The sequence below is a fragment of the Sciurus carolinensis genome, chromosome 13 (genome assembly GCF_902686445.1).
Source record: "Sciurus carolinensis chromosome 13, mSciCar1.2, whole genome shotgun sequence".
NCBI lineage: Eukaryota > Metazoa > Chordata > Mammalia > Rodentia > Sciuridae > Sciurus > Sciurus carolinensis.
Genome location: NC_062225.1, coordinates 5,437,164 through 5,457,233, shown reverse-complemented (window position 1 = coordinate 5,457,233; position 20,070 = coordinate 5,437,164). Strand labels below are relative to the sequence as shown.

The following is a 20,070-nucleotide window of genomic DNA, read 5'->3' as shown; positions in this document are numbered from 1 at the left end:
GGTGGGCCTGGCTCCCCCAGCCATCTGCATCAGGGGCAGGGACGGCCCTGGGGCTCTGAGCCGGGTCTGCTGAGCCTGTGGAATCTTGGTGGTGGCCTTGGGAGAAAAGTGTCATTGTCTCACTCTCCATAATGACGATAATGACGGAAGACCCAGTGAAGTTGAAAGATCAGCCGAGTCAGGGGCTAGACTGGGAGGACCAGTCCGTGAAGGCTGCTCCTTTATCCTGAAGAGCACTGTGGGTACGGCCTGCCAGCCCGTCAGCTGCCGAGTCCCATGACCCATCCGGACGCTTCCTCATGAACGCACAGGATGAGGAGGCAGGACCCCAGCAGCCTGCCCTAAGCCAGCGTCCCCTGCAGTCACCCAGTTGCTGACGTTCTCCTCCTCAGAGGGCCTTCCTGGGACTTCGTGAGCTGCCTCAGATCAGACTGCTCTTTTCCCAAGGGCTTCTGGGAACTTGCACTGCAGCCCCCTGGGATGGCGCCCCCATAGAACACAGAGGTGGTGTGGGTGCCCCTGCCAGGGTCCTGTGCCACCACACTCTTCCTCCTCCCGCTCCCTGTGGTCCTTTCCCGGATTCCAGGGATTCTCCACTGGGCCTCTGGGAACACAGGGGTGCGAAAGGACCAACGCAGGGCTCCCGGCCTGGGCCCCGGCACACGTCCCCCAAGACTCCTGGAGTGGGCCACGTCAGCCCCGGACAGGTGAGGGACTCCCGCTGCCCCCAGCCACCCGTCTAGGGGTCTTCTGGCCGTTCCTCGATTCCTGCTCATTATCTCCTCTGCTCCAGACTCAAGTTCAAGTCCCTCCTCCCCAGGACCCGTCCCAGCTCTGTGGAGCCCCCGCCCCTTGTCTTTTCCTCAGACCTCTGCTTCCGCTGGGCCAGCCGTGGCTGAGGAGGTGGAGGAGGGACAGGGGCTGGCCAGAGCCTGGGTCCCTCCTCCCCCGGGAGGCCCTGCCCGTGAGCAGGCCCCGTGGCTGGAGGGGGTCTCGCCGTGCACATGGAGCCCCCTTCCATTCGGACACGTCCGCTGACCCTGACGCTCCTGTCTGAATGCCGTGAACTTGGGGGGGTCAGTGACGCGGGCTGGCACAGCTGCGGGCTGGGAACCCACCCTGGCACCTCAGCTGTGTCTCCTAGAAGTCACTTCTGCCAGGTGCCCTCGCAGAGCCCTCGGGACCGCTGACAGGCCAGGACGCTTCTCGGTAGGGTTCCCCACGGCGCCACGTGACACGGCACAGCCTCAGACTCTTCAGACCCCATCCATGTCCACGGTCCGTCCTGCTCCAGGGTGGGACAGGAGCGGCGGGACAGGAGCGGGGGAAGGCGCACCGCCTGCAGGGCCTGTGCTTGGACTCCAGCAGAGCACACTGGGCTGGCGAGGTCGCAGACGCCACCTCTTTCTCTTTAAGGCACATCCAAGGGTCCCCAGAGCCGGCCACTGCTGGGAGGCTTCCCACTGCCCCTTGTCTGGATTCCCAGGGGACCAAGGAACTCTCAGTGCCTAGTGGCAGACTCGCCTTCTCTCAGCTAAGCTCTGTCCCCTTTCTGGGTGGCTTCCTGGGCCTGGGCTTAAAAGACCCCAGGCCAACTGTCACAAGGGCCTTCGTGGAGGCCAACTGCCCTCTTCCTAGACCTGCCACCAAAGCCACCAGCTCATCTCCCACCTGCTAGACTCTAAGGAAAGGGACCTTGTCGCTGGATTTCTTAAACAGCAGGAGACCCCTGACGCTCTCTCAGGGCTCTCTAAAGCCACCTCCCTTGTGGCTTGAAGGGGGGCCCTCCTCACCGTCCCCAGGGCGGCCCCACTCACCTCCTCTAGCCCCGCCCCTGCTCCCGGGCGCCCTCCGTGTGCGGGACTCCGTGGCTCCTCCTGCGTCCTGCACCAGCCTGGTCACTCAGGACACAGGCCGGCTGGTGGAGGTCTTCTCCAGGGCATGCCCCACCCCCTCCTCACCCAGGGCTCCAAACCCATTCACGTGACAGAGGACTGTCAAGTGTTTGGGATGGCATGTCCTGGACGGTCAAGGAGGACTGGGGACCAGAGAGGGCTTTGCTCCAGCAGCACATGGTGTGTGGGCCAGGCTGGCCACCAGCCTTCTGGGTCAGTCCCTGGCATTCCAGCCTCTAGAGGCAGGGCCCTCGGTGGTAAGCAGGGGCCCCCGCTCTGGGAGACTGGGGAACAGGGACACCGTCTATGGCCACTCTGAGCACGGCCTCAGGCTGTCAGGTTGGAAGCAGAGGATTTGGAGGTCACCACCATCGTGGGTTCCTTTGGGTAGATGCTGCCCCTCCTCCTCAGCCCCGTCCAGTCTCCATGCTTTGCTTTTCTCAACCAAGTAGGTGAACGGCAATGGCTACCTCGTCGCTAGTTCAGGAAAGTAGGCAGCGCCCTTCCTGGTTGACTCTCACAGCTCAGTGAATGTGTGTGAAGTCACATTGTCCTAGCCTTGCCGTGTGGCCCTCCCTCTGCCCCCCGCCCAGCCGGAGCTGCTCTGGTCACCGCTAGGGACCTCAGATGTCCTGCCCATGTGTTATTTCTTTGGCAGAATCTGCCACAGGGCTTTGAGCTGGGCGGCCAGGTGGAGCACCTGGCAGAACTCCTGGGGCCCCCAATCTGTCATCCCTCCTGCCAGAGGGACACCAAGGACATGGATTGGAATCTCCCTGGAGACAGGACCTTGTTTCTGTGCACCCGCAGGGGATGGAAACAGTGGCATCCGGCAGGAAACCCCCAGGGTCAGCACTGGGAGCCCGAATCCAACTGTGTGACCTTGAACCAGACAGGTAACTTCAAGGAGCTCCGTCTGCTCAGGCACAGATGACCACCCCTGCTTCAGGGACCCCCACTGGGGGCCTGACATCCACCTCTGTTGGGATGACAGATGAGACTGTGACCACGGGGGCTTCGTTTCACATATGAAGTAGGATTTGCCTTGCAGAATCCCAACATTCTAAAACCAGGGCCCGAGGCAAGTTTTCTACATCTATTCCCATCTCTTTGTCAACTGCTGGGTGCCATTTCCATCCCTGAATGACCAGGGTTCCCTGAACAAGCTCCCTTGCAAAGCCAGTGTTCAACTGGCCAGGCTGAAGCTTCTGGATACTAGATTTGACGTGGGGCAGCCACTGGCCAACTCACAGGAGGAATATCAAAGTTGATTTTTAGGACTACGATTCTGGTAATGGTGGAAAGGTGATTTGTACCAAATTCCCAGTGGAGTGCAACTTAAAAAGCTGTTCAAAGTGACTGTGTGCGTATACATGTGCACACGCGTGCACGCACACACACACACACACAGAGAGGAGCACCTGCACAGCAGTGAGCAGCTTTTTAAGCTACAGGTGTATTTAGTGTGTGTAATGTTTAATATGTATAATGCATACATTTAATATTTACAATGGATACTTGTGTATGTATATTGAAGGGTGATTGAAGGCACCAAGAAGCAAACTGACAGCCACGGATCACAGTGTCAAGATCTGGGAAAGAAGGACACCCCCAGACATGTGCCTGGCATCTGGACTGCTTTCTCCCTAAGGGGTCCGATGATTCCAAAAGACACTGCAAAGATGCTGAGCAGAGTTTTGAACAACCTGTGGAGTGACAAACCAGGCCCATGGAGAGGGGGTGTGCCTGGAAAGTCTGTTGTGCCCTGGGCTGGGACCCCGAGGCCTCCACACTAGGGAGGTGAACAAAGTGGAAGAAGAGACTTCCTCCCAAGGACTGAAAAATCATCTCCTTCCCACATGTGGATTCAAGTGACCCTGGTTTGCTAGGTCCCCAGTCACCTGCCAGATGTAAACATAATTTTCCTGGAGGAAGAGAACGTCATCCTAGACTTCCTGCTAGTTTTCAGATACAGTGAGTACCCAGGCTCAATCAAAACCCACCAAGTGTGTGAAGAGGGAGGAGACAAAACTAACAAAATCCAAGGGAAACAACAGCCACTAGAAACAGAACCATGAGGTCTCCATACAAGAGAATCACTCAATATTAAAATAACTCTGCTGCTGGGGATGTAGCTCAGTGGTGGAGAGCTTGCCTACCATGCACAAGGCCCCGGGTTTGATCCAGAGCACACAAACAAAACAAAAAGACAAAACTATGTTCAAATACATTAATAAGAGGCGATTCTAATAGAGCACTGGACATGACTTTTAAATTATTTCTACTTCATTTGTTTTCTTTTGTTTTTATGATATGGGAGAACTCTACCATTGAGCTACATCCCCAGCTCTTTTCTATTTTTATTTGGCGACAGAGTCTTGCTAAGTTGCTTAGGTTCTCACTAAGTTGCTGAGGCTGGCCTTGAACTTGCAACCCTCCTGCCTCAGCCTTCTGAGTTGCTGAAACCACAGGCGAGCACCATGGTACCCGTCTCGACCTCATTTGTTTCAGTCTCATCCACTGCATTTTTAATGTGCAGGGTCACCCTTCCCCTGCACAAGCCGGCAGATGAGCAAACAGCAGAAGCAAACAAACAAAATCCTCGGGGAAAGACAACAAGAGCAACTGTGCTGAATCTGAGGATGCTCGTTGGAGGTCAGCTCACTGTGCTCAGTAGATCACAGAGGCACCCTCCTGGTTCCCGGCGGAAAATCTGTCGCTGGCTTTAAGATGCAATTAAACACAGACACTCCCTGAAATTCGGGAGACCACCACCTTAGTGGACTTTTGGCCTTTGAACACGGCCATCTCCCCTCTCCCTTGTGCCCGCCAGACCCTAGCTCTGCCTTTGGTCCAGTGTAGTCTTGATGCATAGAGCAGCTCCCACCCAGGGCCACCCTCTGCCGAGGGCCTGCCACTCATCATATTTCATTTTCACAGAGGCCAGAGTCTCCATCCTATAAAAGGAGAAACGGAGGCCAGGGACCTACAGTACACGTTCAAGGTGCCCAGCCAGCCAGCACGGGGCCAGGCGTGAACCAGGCTGCTGCTCCCGAGCATGCTCCAGAGGGTGCCGCTCCCCGTTTGCTGACTGCTGCAGGGATCCCTGGATGCCTGGAGTCAGGGAGGCCCGGGGACTCTTCTCTCCACAAACACTCATGAACACCAACTGTGTTCAGGGGCCCAGCCTGGGAGGCCTGGCTTCTGGGACCTCAAACCAAGGCTTTAATGGAACGAGAGCTGCCATCTCTTCTCTCTCCTCTTCCTCTTTGTGGAACTCGGTTCAGCAGGGCAGTGATGACGGGGACGGGCTAGGGTGGCCTCGGGCCACATACGCAGGGTGGAAGGGGGAGTGTGAACTCCCATTTGGGCCACCGGGTCCCTCCTGGGAAAGCTGCCGGGCCTCTGTGGAGGCGTGGGGTGGCGTGGGGCAAACGCCCGAGTCAAGGTGGAAGCAGGTCTCAGCCACCGAGGTCTGATAAGCGAGGCGGGGCCGGGCTGCGGAGGGCTCAGGGGTCGCCAGCGCCCAGACCGGGCCATGGCGGCCTCTGTCTGGTGGTTTACCTGGCCAGTGTGGTCGGCAGGAGGGTCCCTGGGGCCAGCAGCATGATAGTGGAGACAAGAGAGAGAGGGGACCCAGGGGAGGGAGGACTTCCCTGGAGGAGGGAGGAGAGGGCTGGGGAGGGAGCAGGAGGGAATCTGGGCTGATGGGAGGCAGGAGCTTGCGGAGGACCAGGGGGAGACCCGCAGGGTGGATGGGGACAGGGCAAGGCTGGCTGGCCTCTGCCCCAGCCAAGGGGCCGGCAGGTGAAGAGCAGGCCCTTCTCGGGGCCGAGGTGCCCCTGGGAGAACCGCAGGTTCCGAGCTCCAGGCGGGGAGTGAAGGGGGTCGTGAGCAGAAGGTGGGCCGGGGCAGGCAGGGCGGCCCAGGGCAGCTGGAATGGTGGCAGTCCAGGTCTGCGCCGCCTGGGCTCTGGGCAGAGCCGCGGAGCCTCTAGTCCGGGCCGAGCTGGAGTCAGGGCAGGCGTCCCCGGGGGCAGCTCGCCCTGGCAGGAGGAAGCAGCCATGGGGCGGCGGGGGGCTCGGCCCTCAGATCTGCCGCCACTGGCCACAGCCAGACCCAGACCCCCCAGGTCCCCGGGCCTCTCTGCCTCCTGCAGACCCCAGGCCCTGGTCCCTTCGCTCTCCACCCCTGAGCCTCCAGCATGGAGGGGTTGAGGGGTAGGAAACTCACCTGCTGGGTCCTACAGCTTCAGGGAGGTGACCCGGGGGATGTGGAAGAGCTGAGTCTCCTCAGAGCTGGTAGAGCTGCAGCACAGAAGGAGAGTGTCCCCAGAACAGAACCCCAGCCCCCACTCAGGGACCAACGCGAGTCCTGATGCTCCCGCCTCCGGGGCCCTCCAGGAGAGAGGAAGAGCTTCAAGAAGATGCTTGGGTGGTTGTGTTGCAGCAAGAAGGATGTGGGGCAGACATATGGAGGACTTCCAGGCCCTGGAACTCCTTAGTGCATGTGTCTCTTTAGGCCTAGACTCTGATCCTTCTCTGCCAGGGAGGTTTCAGAAGTGGGTATGGCAGGGGATGAGGGCCCAGTGTCTAGGAGGACTCCTTCCTGGGTCTCTGGTGTCCGCACCCCTACCCCGTCCCCTGAGATCCTGGCAGCCCCTCACCTGAGGCGTTTCCGGATGGGGCGGAAGTATTTAGAGGTCTTCACAGCAAAGATGATACTGGGGATGAGGAAGAAGGTGCACCAGGCCAGGCAGAACCAGAAGGCATTCTGGACGGGGCGGGAGCTCCGTCAGCTGGCCACCTTCCCGGCTGCTCTGCCCCAGGCTCGGCGAGGGCAGGGGGCGGCTGTGACCAGTGCTCATGCTGCCCCCCAACGGGGCTTGAGTCCACGGCCCTGGGGAGCCAGGCACTCACCCAGGGGTCGGCTACCATGTCGCACAGCATCACACGGCCATTGTCCAGGGCCCCGGAGAGGGGCTGGCAGGTGGCGATGTGCTGAGTCACCTGTGTTGGCAAAGGAGGCGGGCACATGCGGGGACACCCAGACCCACGGGTGCGCCAGGCGTGCGCCTCACATTCAGCGAGAGGTGGACAGGGTCGCGCAGGAGTCCGGGGCAGCCGGGCAGGCGCGGAGATGGAGGCACCGGGCTGCTGCTCCTGCCCTTGGCCTGGGGGCGTGGCCTGTGCTGTGCCCACCGTGCAGCCCTCACCCGACGGCCAGCACAGACGTGGGCACCCACTTGCACACGCGGCCTCACGGGCGTGTAGCGGGCGCACACACGCAGACACGCCCGGGCCAGGCCAGCCTGGCGAGGGGTCCAGGCCAGGGAGGGATCCCGGCAGGGCGGACGGTGTGTTCTGGACAGGCCAGGGCCACCCTGCTCACGCTGGCACTGGGCAGAGGCGGGCGGGAAGTGATTGGCCATGAGCAGGGAGCAGAAGCCAGGCCCGGGAGGTTGGGTCTGACCCCGGAAGCCGGGGCACCCCCGAGGGGCTGGAGGGCAGGGTGGCCGGCTGCCTCCGCGTGGGGACACCAGCGCTCTGAGCCAGGCCAGCCCAAGCGCCACTCACCTCCTCTCTCACCCAGGCCACGTACTGCGAGAAGTAGCCCAGCCCCCGGGTCAGGAAGCAGGTGCTTTCCTGCAAAAAAGAGGAGGCCGGCTGGCAGGAGGCCCAGGAGGCCCAGGAGGCCCCTGCCCTGGGTCTGGCGCCTCAGGTCGGGATGGGCCCCCGGGAGTGTGAGGGGACCAGGCTGGAAGGGCAGCGGGTGGAGGCCCGTCCCAGCCCCACTCACGCTCCTCAGGATGTTGCTGACCCGGGCGGGCAGCTCTGCCCGGAGGCGGGAGACGTTGCTCAGGACGCCCGCGGTCTCCAGCTGGAGGAGAGAGGGGCCTCGGCTCAGGGAGCGGGACCCAGCCTTCCCACCAGCGCCGCGCCCGCCCTGAGCGCCCAGAGGCCCACCCACCCCTGCAGCCACCTGAAGACGCGGGGCAGAGGACTCCAGGGCCCGGGCGCTGAGGTTGAACCTCGCCTGTGGAGGAGACGGCTGGTGAGGGAGGGGTGCGGGGCGGGCAGGCGGGTCCTGGGCCTGCTGCTCCTCCGCTGCCCCTCCCCCAGGTCACAGGCTCCCGCCAGACTCACCGCCAGGTTCTGTTGAGGGACAACCTCCTCCTCCAAGAGTTTCCTGAGCCCTTGGGCCTCCTCTCTCAGCTGCTGCCCCAGCGAAGAATTGCCCTGAGAGGGGACAAAGATTGAAATGTCCCCCACCCCCGGCAGGACAGGCTTTGCCAGTGAGTCCGTGGCCCAGACTCCCAACCTGACACACCGAGGAGGCGCAAGTGCTAGGATCAGAGGCAGAAAAGGAGGCTTCTCCAGCTCCAGGGAGACCTGGGCCCCAGCTCCAGCCTGCCCCTGGCCTGCTGGGTGCCCTAAGTTAGCCCCAGGACCCTGCTCACGATGGCATCTGCTGACACCGAGGGGCGCTCCTTGCTCTGCCCAGGAGGCCAGGCTGCGCCAGGGTCTCTGAGATGTCTCGGAGAACTTCTCGAACTCTAAGTGTTTGTGCATACCAAGTGCCATCTCTTCCCCGGGAGGGCATCCGTCATGGTGTCTGGCACGTGTCACTGTGAGGCACCTGTCCCTGCAGATTCTGTGACTGGCGTGTGCACAGGAAAACTTGCCTCACTGCGTGATATCAGGCCAGTGACTTCATCTGACCTGAGATGGGCATCAGTCCACTTTACAGATGAAGGAACTGAGGCTCAGAGATGCCGAATGACTTGCCCAAGGCCACACAGCCAATTGGTGGCAGAGCTTGAGCTGGATCAGATGGTGCAGAGCCTCCAATCCAGTTTGGTGATTAGGAGCCCCCCCATCACTGGTGAGGGGACCCTCCACCTCCCGCTCGGCCCTCATCCCCTCTCCAGTCCCAGCATCCCTCCCACCACCCGCTGCCGTGGGCCCAGCGGGGTCTCTGCTTGCTTCTCACTTGGGCCTGGGCCAGCCCGTCCAGCTCCAGAGCCAGCTGCCCCACGTCGGTCTTCACCACAGGCTTCCGGATCTGCGGACAGATGGGCTGAGTCCCCAGGGGCCACCTGGCCTGCCTCCAGCCCCCAGTCCCCAGCCTTGTCAGAGCACACGGGTCACAGGGCCTCGACCTGGAACTGGGCAACTCTCAGACGTTTTCCAAAACGACAACAGAAGGGGGTGCCCTGAGCCGCGGGGGTGCAGCGCTGGGGGTCCGACCGGGGAAGGCGCTCCGCCAACAGAGGTGGGGCCCCGCCCCGCCCCTCAGCCCTGCCGCCAGCCTGAGGGGCTGAGGTGCCACCGTCACCTGCAGGAGGAACTCCTGGTAGTTAACGGTCTCCAGTCCACTGCTCTGCAGCGCCTCCAGGTCCCGGCGGGCCTCGGGGCTCAACAGGTCCAGGTCCTGCACGTCCAGCCGGAAGCTCTGCAGGTCCTGCTGCAGCTTGTGCGTGTACTGCAGGGAAGGGGCGGGTGGGAGCGGGCCAGGGGGCAGGCGGATCCAGACCCCCCAGGCAAGCGGTCACCAGCCCTGGGACCTGCGTCCCGGGCGTGGGCACCGCCTTCTCTAGACAGGCCACACCCCACGCAGCCTCGGGCCTCTGCTCCTAGGGTGGCCCCAGCTCCCCGCCACGCCCACTGTCTGCCGGCTGTGACACAGACCTCCTGTGCCATCCGGGCCCTTTATCACATCCACAGCGCCCCGGTCTCCGCAGGCCCCAGGTTCTAGATTCTCTTGGGTATGCGTGCGCTTGTCAACTGCCATCAGCTGCCTGGCGGTGGGACCTCGGCTACCTACTCTACACCCAAGCCCGGGGCATCTAGGGCGGAGATTCCCATGTAGGGGCTGAGGTCCAAGTTTGTGGACTGTGTGGATGAATGAATGAATGAATGAACACAACCGCATTTCCAGGAAAGATCCTTCGCATTTTCCTACCATTGCTGCAAGAGATTTAGGGCTCATGAAATTTAGGGCTCAGAGTTTAGCAGATGAGAAACTGAAATCAGAGAGGGGCATTCACCTGCTAGACAATGCACAGCAAATTATCTGCTCACCACTTCGGCCAGGCTACTTTTCCCCAGTGGGCAAAAAAGCCCTAACCCTCTTAGAGGTGGGGTCTTGGTATGGGGGATCCGTGCAGTAGCCCTGAAAGGCAGGCCTTGCCTCACGGATCTCTGCATCATCTGCCTGCCGCTTTCTTCCTTGAGAATGCGTATTTCTAAGTCACAATGGTAAGTTGCCAGATGGACTCTGAGGACCTTAATTCCCCTCCCAGGGGAGAGACCAGCGCTGAGACCTCTCCATCTGAGATCCAGGACTTCCAGTCGGTAGGGCAGGGAGTCCCCCGAGCCCAGGGCCCTGCTGGCAGTCCTCATCCATGGAGTGACAGGAGTGAGCCGCGGCCCTAAGCCAACAGTTCCAGGTCACACCGCTTTAGGTCTGGGGCTTGGACTGGATCCTGTGGCTGAGAATGGGGGGCGGATCCGAGAGGAGTTGGGGGGTCTCTCGGGACAAAGCTGACAGAGATCAGCATGCTGCTTCCAAGTGCAGCTGGGGGCGGCCGGGGAGGGGACGTGGGTTTCCCAGGACACCTCAGAAACGAATGGCCCACCTCCCACCTCAACTAGGCACCCAGAGAGGCTGGGAGGGGAGGTTCACAGCCTCCACACATTTAGAGTCATGCTCTCAAAGTATGTCCCCTCTGTGGGGTGGCCTCTTGGTTTGTTCTAGACCTGTCTCTGGCCAGCATAGGCAGTCCTCTCCACCAACTTCCGGTGGGGCCTCTGACAAGCAGATATCCCAGTCCCAAGGGGCACAGGGAGAGTCCTGGGAGTCAGGCTGGCTGTGGATGCTGAGCAAGGCCCCAGAGGGCCCTGCACCAGTGTACCCAACGTGCTCCCCACGGCTGGACGCCACGCCCCTCCGTCCCTTCCTTTCTGCCCACAACCTCGGCTGCACCGGTTTTCCCTGGAGCACGGTGCTCAGGGCTGGCTCAGCCTCCAGGGGCTCACCCACACATCTGGAACCTTCCCTGGCTCTGGTCCTGGGCCAGGCCCTGAGCGCCTCAACTGGACTCCCTGGGTTCCCAGAAACTGAGACAAGACCTGAGCAGGGGCATCTGTAGGAGAGGGCCTCACAACCTTCCGGAATGTTCTACCTGGCTGATATTCAGGTGCTCCTCCAGGTTGTAGGAGTCATTGAGCTGCAGGACCTTCCAGAGCGCGGCCCCTTCCCTGCACTGCCTGAAGGGAGGGCGAGCCGGAGGAAGGGGGCTGGCGGGCGCCCACTTCACCCTCGGGACACCGCCTCTGCCCCTCCCGCAGGCCCCGCTCGGCCCCCAGCCCCGGCTATGTGCTCACTGATAGGCCAGGAGGATGCTGATGTTCTTCCTCAGGCCCAGAAGGTGGGACAGGTTCAGGGACGGGGGCAGGTTCCCCGGGGTGTCTGCAAACTGGGAGGGACGGGGAGAAACGGGCGCTGAGCGTGGCGGCAAGGCTGCCCACTGCCCTGAGCCCACCCTGGCGGAGCAGAGACCGGCTGGACACACCTCTGTGACTCAGCCCGATCTGGCCTCAACTCCAATGGGCCCCGGGCCCACCTGCTGGCGGGGTCAATGCCCGCGAATCTCTAGGAGGGCAGTCGGCCTGACCTTCCGAGAGGACCCAGGCCAGCGCCCCGGCTCACCCACCAGAATGCACACGGGCACCAGGATCCCCAGGTCCCGGGCTCTGGGTCAGGGGAGGAAGGGGCCGGGTGTGAGTGGAACCTGGGGGGCCCTTGTCCCGAGGCCCGGGCAGCTCCCGGGAGCTCACGGCTCTGCCCGTCCCTGTCCGCCGGACCTTCCCTCCTCCGTCCTCGCTCTGCCATCCCGCTCGCCCCCTCTGCCCATGCCTCCCTCGGTGCCCGGCCCGCGGTGGCGACCCGCCCACCTGGTACAGCTCCCCACTCTCCCAGCTCTGGCACACCAGCGTCTGCACGTTGCCGCCCACCAGGAAGGTGGCGAAGACCAGGAGGACGAGGGGGGCGGCGAAGAGGAAGCTGAAGCCCACCCCTCTGGGAAGGCGAGAGAGAGATTGAGGGACAGCGGGCCCCGGCCGCCGGCCAGACCTCTCCCCAGTCACACCCGGGGCCAGCTCGGCCGAGGGGGCTCCTGGGCAGTCCCCGCCTGGTCCCCCTGCACCCCACCTTGCTGCCAGGGTCCTGCTGGCCCTGGTGGCCCAGAGGAGGGGACGGCTGGTTTGCTCACAGAGCCAGGTCTACCTGACACCTAGCAGCTGTGGGGGTGACCTGGTCCAGAACCCAGTCTTCAAAAGGGTCACCAGGCAAGCCTGGCCAGCAGGGGCAGAGTGGTAAGGACCCTCAGACCAGGAGCTACTGATGCGTAGGCTCCTTTGGGAGGTGGTCACAGCCCCGTTCCAGGCTGAGAGACTTGGAGAGGGAAACAGGGTTGGAGGCAGCCCCGACACGCCCATGCGGCCTGCACCCTTGTGCAGTGAATGGCCTGCCCAACCGTACACAGCAGCCCTGGCTAGGACGACATCTAGTCTAGGGAAGGCAAACAGACAGGGTGCCACCTGGTGTTGCTGGTGCTGCTGCCTGGATTCCAAGTCTCGGTCTGGACCCAGTGGGAAAGCATGTCCACTGAGGGCCACAGATGTCCCCGGGGTCTCCCAGGAAGTGGGGGGGGGGGGCTCTTACACCATGAGGAAGCGGGCTCCGGCCTCGCCCTTGGCTTCTGAGTGGCTGGGGTCCTCTCTGGCAGATAGTCCCCAGATGCCCAGGCTGAGGCCCAGCAGGTTACAGGCCACCACAAGCAGGACCACGGAGCACAGCACGCAGCCCAGGATCCACCTGCCATGGAGAGGGGTCGGGATTCACTGGGAAGGAAGGCAGCGGGCTCTGAGAGGCTACTGAGGGACCCAGAGGCTGGGCAGGGCCTTCACTCAAGGCGAGGGCTCTGAAGAGCTGTGTAGATGCTTTCTGAGGCCCCGCTGCTCAGTCCAGGGGCACACAGCCAGGTGGGGACCCCAAGGCCGAGGGGCAGGAGTCCTGACTTAAAACAGGCAGAGGTGCAGGGCCGCCAGGGGTGACCAGGGGCCAGAGGTAGGGCCCTGGCAACAGAGAGGCTAGATGCCCACCCTCCCGGCCGGGGCCCCTGGCACCTGTATGTCTCGTATCGCTGCACCTCCTTCAGGTACGGGCGGCTGTTTTCTTCCAACTCCTCCAGAGCCTGGCTCCAGCGGGAAGCTGCCTCCAATTCTGGGAACCCTTCAGCCAGTGTCCCCATGCCGTCGGGCTTCTGGGCCACGGCCGCCTTCAGATCTGTCCAAAGCCATGGGCTCAGGGGATGCAGAGGGCGCCCAGGGGTCAGGGAAGAGCCTCTGGGACCCACAGAGGGCCCGCCAGGGAGGACAGCCCTGCCCACCCCTGCCCGACTCCGCTCCTCCGGGCAAGCCTGCCTGGCAGGGGAGGCAGCAGACTGGGCCAGCGCGGCCCGGAGACCTCACCTTGGATCACATGGTCCATCTGCATGGCCACCAGGAATGGGAGGCTGTTGAAGGTACTGTTCTCCTGCAGGAACCCAATGGCGATGTGCCTCCAGCCCTCCGGTGGCGTCCCAGCTTGGGGGACCCCAAGTCACCAGGCCCAGAAGGAAGGCACCCCACTGGTGGCTCCCTGCTCAGGTCACGTTCCCTTGGTTCTCTTGGTCAGCCGACCTGACTTAATGCCCTTGTTCCCCAGAGACCCCTCCCTTCCATTCGTCCTTCCCGGACAGCAGGTCACTCAGCCATCCTCTCCTCTCCTGTCCCTCCTGCAAACCACTGCCAGCCCTATGCCCCGCTTCCCTCTCCCCGGACGGCTGACTCACTGTTTCCCCAGCTCCAGGCCCTGGGTCACAGGTGCTGACTCACCTGGCATGCTCCCCCAGGGCGGTCCCCACCCAGGAGAGCCCGCCCGCCCTGCGGAGCTCAGTCAGAGTGCTGGCGCTTGCCCCGACCCCAGCCCACCCCGACCTGCCTCCCTCCTCCCAAGGGCTGGCACGTGAGCCTCTAGCCCGAGGTCACAGGGGTGGCCTCGAGTCTTAGGCTCAGCTGGGTTCCCACTTCAAAATGGGTAAACTGAGGCCCCCACTGTGAGTTCCCAGGCAGGTGGAAGAGGGGTCAGGCGCCAAGTGGACACGCACCTCCTGGACCATGCTGGAGAAGTTGGCCTCTGGGACATCCTTCAGGTGGCGCAAGACGTTGTCCACAGGGGGCACCTGCAAAGGGGCGGGGTGTCTACAGAAAGGCCTCTGAACCCTCAGGTGTGCAGTGGGGTCCACTTCAGCCCAACCCCCTGGGTAGCAGTGAGGACTCCAGAAGCCAGCGCAGGAAGCCCAAGGCTCGGTGTGTGGCCCAGGGGGAGCCCCTGACTCCCTGCCGAGGTGAAGGTCCTCAACCCTGGGCGCTCGTGCCCAGCACAGGAGGAGCAGCCTGAGGGAGGGGATAGGGGAGTGGGTCTGAGGAAGCCCCAGAGCACCTGGCGGCGGCAGGCTCCCCCGTGAGCCCCAGGAGACTCTGCCCGGCCGCACCTGCGTGAAGTCAGCGCCCAGCTCCAGGGCCCGGGCCCGGTCCTGGGTGTCTGTGCAGTCCCTCCTGCAGCCAGCCTGCTGCAGCAGGGCCAGCAGGCGATCCCGATGCTCCCGCACAGCCGGGCCCAGGCGCTGCTGCCCCTCCTGCAGCTCCACCGACGTGCTGTTCAGGGCCCGGAGCTGGTCCACAGAGACCTGCAGGGCTAGGAGGGCCACACCTGGCCTGAGCGGGGTCCTGGCCTCCCAGCCCTGCAAGAGGCAGAACATTCCTTCCCTCCGGTCAAAGGGACTGGGGTCATTAACCTTTAAGGTCACAATGGAAACTGCCCCAGGGCACGTTAAGCCAGGACGTAGGCCGGAAGCCGGAGGACATGGGATCTGGGGTGAGGGGATGGGGACGGCACAGGTGGGGCTGGGGCAGCTGGCAATCCAGGGCTGGGGAGGTGGGCCTGCCCTGCCCTGAGGACGTCTGTTGGCCCCGCCCCACGCGGGGCACCTGTCCAGCTCACCCTGGCCCAGGTCGTGCACGGAGGCCAGCGCCAGGTACACGGTGCTCCTGAGCCGACTGTGGATGGCGGTGCCGATGCTCTCGCCAACCCCTGGGAGCACAGGGCACAGGGCTGTCTCAGGGCTGGCCCCCAGGAGCGGGGGTGACTCCTACCCACCCCTCCTGCTCCCCAGGTCCCAGCCCTGGGCTCTGCAGGGCAGGTGCTGGCTTCTCCACCACAGCAGGGTGGAGAAGGTGCTCCCAGGGGAAGGCCAGACCGGGCCCTGGGCTTGCCGGCTGTCCCGCTCACCATCCAGCTCCTTCAGGACTCGCTCCTGGGGCACAGAGAACTGCTTCGCCACGGCCTGTAGCTCCTAGACAAACACAGGGCTGTGAGCCACCTCTCCTGTCCCTTGGCAGCCTTCTCTCCTGGGGACATTGCAGTGCAGTCACTCAGGGCAGTGACTCCCCAGCAGGGGGTGGCCACGTGTGCGGAGGAAAGGCATCCTTTCCCGTACACAGAGCGCCCTCTCTGCTCTGTCCCGCCTGGGCCTGGTGCTCAGGAGGCATGGAGGGACAAGGTGCTCACCTTGGGGACATCGGAGACCAGGCCCCGCAGGCTGAGCAGGGTCTCAGGCACGGCTTCGACACTGGGCCCCGTCTGCTCATGTGTGCGTTGGTTGGTGACAAAAGCACAGACCACACCAGCCCTGCGGGAGGGAGTCGGGGGGAGGGCTCGAGGGTGCCCGAGGGTCAGCCATGCCCAGCCCCCCGCCCGGCCCGGGGCAGCCCTCACAGCAGCACGAGGGTGGTCAGCAGCAGGAAGGCCATGAGGGAGCCGCGCTCACAGGCCATGGCCTTGTGCTCCGTCTTCACGCGGCCACCACAGCGCCGGCGACTGCGGCAACAGCAGAAGCAGAGGCCGGTGGTGGGCAGCGCCAGGAAGTAGAGGCCGGCGATCACGGCGCACACCACGTAGCCCGCCTCGTACCGCACCACCTGGCAGGGCAAGGCGTCAGGGCCCACCCCTCCCTCAGCGGCTCCCGAGAGCGGGGGAGCAGCTCCCTCCTAGGTCCATGCAAGAGGGGCGTGGTGTCCCTCCTGGCTACCATCTCACAGGTGAGGAAGCTGAAGTTTAGGGAGGTTCGGACCCACTGCAGACTCCACCCCAGTGAACTGCAGGGCTGCGGGGGGAACCCAGGCCCGCCACTGCAGCACCCGTGGGGGCGGGAGGGATGACCCCACCCTGGCAAGCACCCAGCAGGGGGCACTGAGCTGGCCAGATGGGCCCCTCCTGCTCAGCGGGGCACTGAGCTGGCCAGATGGGCCCCTCCTGCTCAGCCCAAGCAGGTCCCCCTTGGTTCTCACCTCGTCCACCTTCAGGGAGGCTGGCTCATTCAGCAGAGCCTTTACCAACTCTACGGGGAAAGAACCGAGCTGAAAGTTTGGGGACAGCCACTGCCCTGCGTCCCCCTCCCCACTACCAGGCCCAGATGGGATCTTTGAGGTCATCCTGCTGGGCCTCAGCACTGCCCCAGGAGGGAGTCCCTCAGGGCAGGCTCCTGGACCTAGAGGGGAGGCCAAAGCCCCTCCCCTCCTCCAGGTCCCCACCCCATCCTGTGGCCCTCCCAACTCCAGGGCCACCAGACCCAGAGAATGAGCCAGGTTTGTGCTTCTAATGCAAGGTCTCCTCTTTAGAGGAGAACAGGTTCAGAGAGGAAGAGGGGCTTGCCCTAGGGCACACCGGAAGGTTCTGGAATCTTCTCCAATGCTGCCCCTGGCACCCCAGGACTTCTGGGAGGAAGAAAGCTGTGGAGGATGCTGGGGACCCTCCCCTCCCCAGAAGCGCCCATTGACAGGATAGGCGCAGGGAGGCTGCGGGACCGCGGGCCAGGCGCAGGGGCGGGGCGCACTCACCCGAAGGGAAGGGGTTGAGCTGCACCACGGAGAGGAAGCGGCGCACCATGCGGTAAAGGGGGTCCAGGGGCCCCGGCGCCCTGACGCGAGGGGCCAGCCAGCGGGTCCTGGCTGCTGGGGAGAATGCCAGGCGCGCGGCCGGGCCGAGGGACCCGCAGTCGGCGGCCACCGCCGGCGGCAGGCTCAGCGCCAGCCCCAGGCCCAGGCCCAGCAGAAGCGCCACAAGGCCCGGCGCGCGCATCGTGGGGTCGGGCAGGCGGGCAGCGGCGCAGGCAGGTCGGGCTCAAGCGGCGGAGGGTGCGGGCGAGCACGGGGCAGGCCGCGCATCCTTCGGCAGCCTTCCTCCCTCTGTCCCCGCGGCTCTCAAACCGGCCCGACAGGTTTGGGCTCCCAGCTACCTGGGCACCCGCCGAGAGCTGGAGCGTAGGAGGCAGGGGCGGAGGCCTGGGGAGGGGCAGGGCCTGGGCCTGACGCCCTTGGCTGTGGGGAAACCTGAGCTCCCCTCCCTCCCCAGATGCTGGGCCGGGGCTGTGTAGGAGCAGGTCCAGGCGGCGGCTGACGATTATCGGGGTGGCCCGATTTCAATCTGGTAAAACAGCCACCCAGTGCAGCCCTGCCAGGGGGCTCAAAGACCAGATGACAGGCCAAGGGAACCTCTCACTTTCCCTGCTTCCTCTGGGACCTGCTCTGTCCCGGGGGGTCATGCCCAGCCAGGCAGCCAGGCCAACTTGGAACAGAGGGGCACCTGACAGGCAGGGCAATCCCAGTAGGGGAGGGCAAACCTGGTAAGGGTGTGCCCTTCCGCCCAGCCTCGCCCCACCCAGGCTGGAGGGACTGATCAGGGAGATGCCCAGGGATGTGCCTCCACAGGCCTCTGTCCTGTAAATGGCTTTTGCCGAGTGCCCCAAAAGTTGCCAGCAGCAGATCAGGTCATGCGGAAATCTCACTGAATGGGCGGAGGAGGTCCTGGTGAACGCCAGAATCAGTCCCAAAGGCCACCCCTGAGGAGCTGACAGGAGGAGCATCTCCCGGGCACGCTGGGCACGCATCAAAGTCAACCTTGTGCAGATGTGCCTGTTGACAAGAAACGATGCGTCAATAAAGAACAAGTAGCAGGTTCCAGAACAGCGCAGGGTGCGGAGCCGTGAACAGGACGGTCTCTGGAGAAACGCGAGTGATTTTAAATTCTCTTGCTCAGCCGTGCATCCTCATTTCTGTGCACTGAGCACCTGCCACCATGTCTCAAGGCCTAATAGGGGTTCACGAGTTTTCACACCAGTCCCTCCGCTATTGGGGGCCCTGCTGGGAGGGGCTGGCTCGATGGTTTGGGGTAAACTTGGGACCCCCAAGTTTAGTCCAGGGCAGTAGCTCGGGACTGGTTTACGAGGTGGGTGAGAGGCCTGGGGATCGGGGCCTGCCCGGTGGAGTGAGTGATGAAGAGTCTGATGTTGGAATGGCGGGCAGCAGGTTCCTGAGCCTTCCGGTCGCTTCCACTGCAGCTTTCTCAGAGCTGGGGAACAAGAGTGCCCAGCCATAGAGTCCACTTAATAACGGGGTGCGGATGGGAAATGGAACCTCATCAAAGAGTGATTCAGAGTTGAGGATCAGCACTGTGGTGAGTAACACGAGGGGGTGCCCGGCACCCTGGCACCCTGGTACAGTGGCAGCGGGCTGTGCCGGGGAGGGTCCTGTGCCAGCTCTTCCCTGCAGGCCTAGCCCTGGGATATGGAGGGAGGCCTGCCCACCCTGCCTGCCCAAAGGCTGACTGCAGGCCCAGCCCACCCGCCCTGCCCCACAGCCTTCTCCCCAGACTCACCTGAGCCCAGCACCTGTGCTGGGGGCTCCTGCCTCTCAGAGGCTGCCCGGCCTCTCCAGGGTTCCTCTGCTCCTCCTGTCTGTCCCTCCCCCTCCAGTTCAATCAGTTAGAAAGAATGGCTCCCCGCGATCACTTTCTAACTTTAGCCCCATCACCAGCAGATGGAAATAGCTCTTGCCTGGCTCAATATAACCCACCTATGGGGAAATTAGTAACTGCCATTGAGGCTTCCTGGACTTTCTGCACACTGGTGGCACAGAGGTTGAGGTCGCAGCTCTGAGGGAGGACCGAAATCCTCGAGGACTTGGGAAATAAGCAGGTGCGTCACTCTTCACTCTGTCTCCCCTCAATTATTATAATTAAGCCAATCACCGGCTGGTGCTGTTGTCTTCACAGATGTCTTTATGTGTACTTGGAAGGTGAGATTGCCCTCAGAAGAAACTCCGAGCCTCTTCCTCGGCCTGGGGGCAGGAAGGCTGATGAAGGTACCGAATTCACCTGTCGACAGGTGGAGCAATAGAGGCCTGGATGAAGAGGTTTCCTGAATCAGGGGCCAGGCCGGAGTCAATCCCTAGGTCTCCTTGAGCAGGTTCCTGATGGAACAATCCATCATCAGATCTGCTGGGGAGCACAGGAGGACTCAGGCCGGCGACGGAGTGGCTGCTATAATCGGATGTTGCGTTAGCCTACAAAAGCCGATTTCATAACTCGGTTTTGGAAGACTCAAGGAATTTCTCGGAATCTGTACTACAGGGGTCTGGGTATACTTACGCGCCATGAGGTTGAAAAACCACGAAGTCTGGCCATCGTAAGTCAGAGGCCATCTGCACAGAGATATGTTCTCCTGACTGGAGAAATGGAAAGCGAATGGAAGTCAGCAATAGATAGAAAAGTTCCCAGACGAAAATTCTGTGCATGCGGGGTGAACCTCGTGAGGAGGGGCGGGATGGGAAGGGAGGCGGCTCCTCAGCGAGTGGCCTGTCCCTGGGAATGTCCTTCTGAGCCTCCCCAAGCAGTAGGGATGGGGTGAGGCCCAAAGAGAGGCCACAGCAAGCCTATGAGGTTTCCAGCAAAGTGCAGAGTCCCTGTGCCAACCTCTGCAGGTCCTGGGAGGCTTCAGCAGGAGGACAGGACATGCAACAGAGGCTGGAAGGGAGGGCCCAGGCCTGAAGGTGGCCGTCCAGTCCCATGAGACTGGGCTTAGTGGGGCAGCTGGGTTGACACACAAGACCCAGTGTCTGCTGGAAGCTTCTGGTGGTGCCGCCTGCTCTGGATCAGAGCCTGTCTCTGCTCAGCACCTAGAAATCTTTTTATCAAAACAGCCAACTGTGTGAAACGAGGTGAAAGGGCACGT

At 62.7% G+C, this 20,070-nt stretch overlaps 1 protein-coding gene and 1 long non-coding RNA gene across 2 annotated transcripts; one reads left to right on the top strand and one right to left on the bottom strand.

Moving 5' to 3' along the window:
- Positions 1-3,331: 3,331 nt before the first annotated feature.
- On the bottom strand, positions 3,332-17,279 carry Prom2 (prominin 2). The gene is made up of 24 exons (XM_047523259.1): positions 16,901-17,279; positions 16,352-16,401; positions 15,780-15,982; positions 15,573-15,693; positions 15,294-15,357; positions 15,006-15,095; positions 14,497-14,699; positions 14,110-14,184; positions 13,433-13,496; positions 13,088-13,247; positions 12,624-12,776; positions 11,855-11,978; positions 11,285-11,376; positions 11,083-11,167; positions 9,234-9,380; positions 8,889-8,960; positions 8,042-8,134; positions 7,878-7,931; positions 7,695-7,775; positions 7,472-7,540; positions 6,815-6,904; positions 6,562-6,668; positions 6,129-6,202; positions 3,332-5,940 (listed from the first exon to the last, which is right to left on the bottom strand). Exons 1-23 carry the CDS (start codon positions 17,139-17,141, stop codon positions 6,139-6,141), a joined length of 2,502 nt encoding a protein of 833 aa, XP_047379215.1. The 5' UTR covers positions 17,142-17,279; the 3' UTR covers positions 3,332-5,940; positions 6,129-6,138.
- On the top strand, positions 17,276-19,632 carry LOC124963526 (uncharacterized). The gene is made up of 3 exons (XR_007104746.1): positions 17,276-18,515; positions 18,875-19,035; positions 19,113-19,632. It is a non-coding gene; the product is annotated as an uncharacterized LOC124963526 (long non-coding RNA).
- The last annotated feature ends 438 nt before the right edge of the window (positions 19,633-20,070 follow it).

What these genes read in the sequence shown, in the direction of transcription:
- Prom2 (XM_047523259.1), bottom strand. Translation starts at nt 17,141, where the DNA reads ATGCGCGCGCCGGGCCTTGTGGCGCTTCTGCTGGGCCTGGGCCTGGGG. An exon ending in GGAGCCCGCTTCCTCATGGT is followed by an intron (nt 11,979 to 12,623) that starts GTAAGAGCCCCC and finishes TCGCCTTCCCAG; the next exon opens with AGGGGTGGGCTTCAGCTTCC. An exon ending in AGCATCCTCCTGGCCTATCA is followed by an intron (nt 11,168 to 11,284) that starts GTGAGCACATAG and finishes CCCTCCCTTCAG; the next exon opens with GCAGTGCAGGGAAGGGGCCG.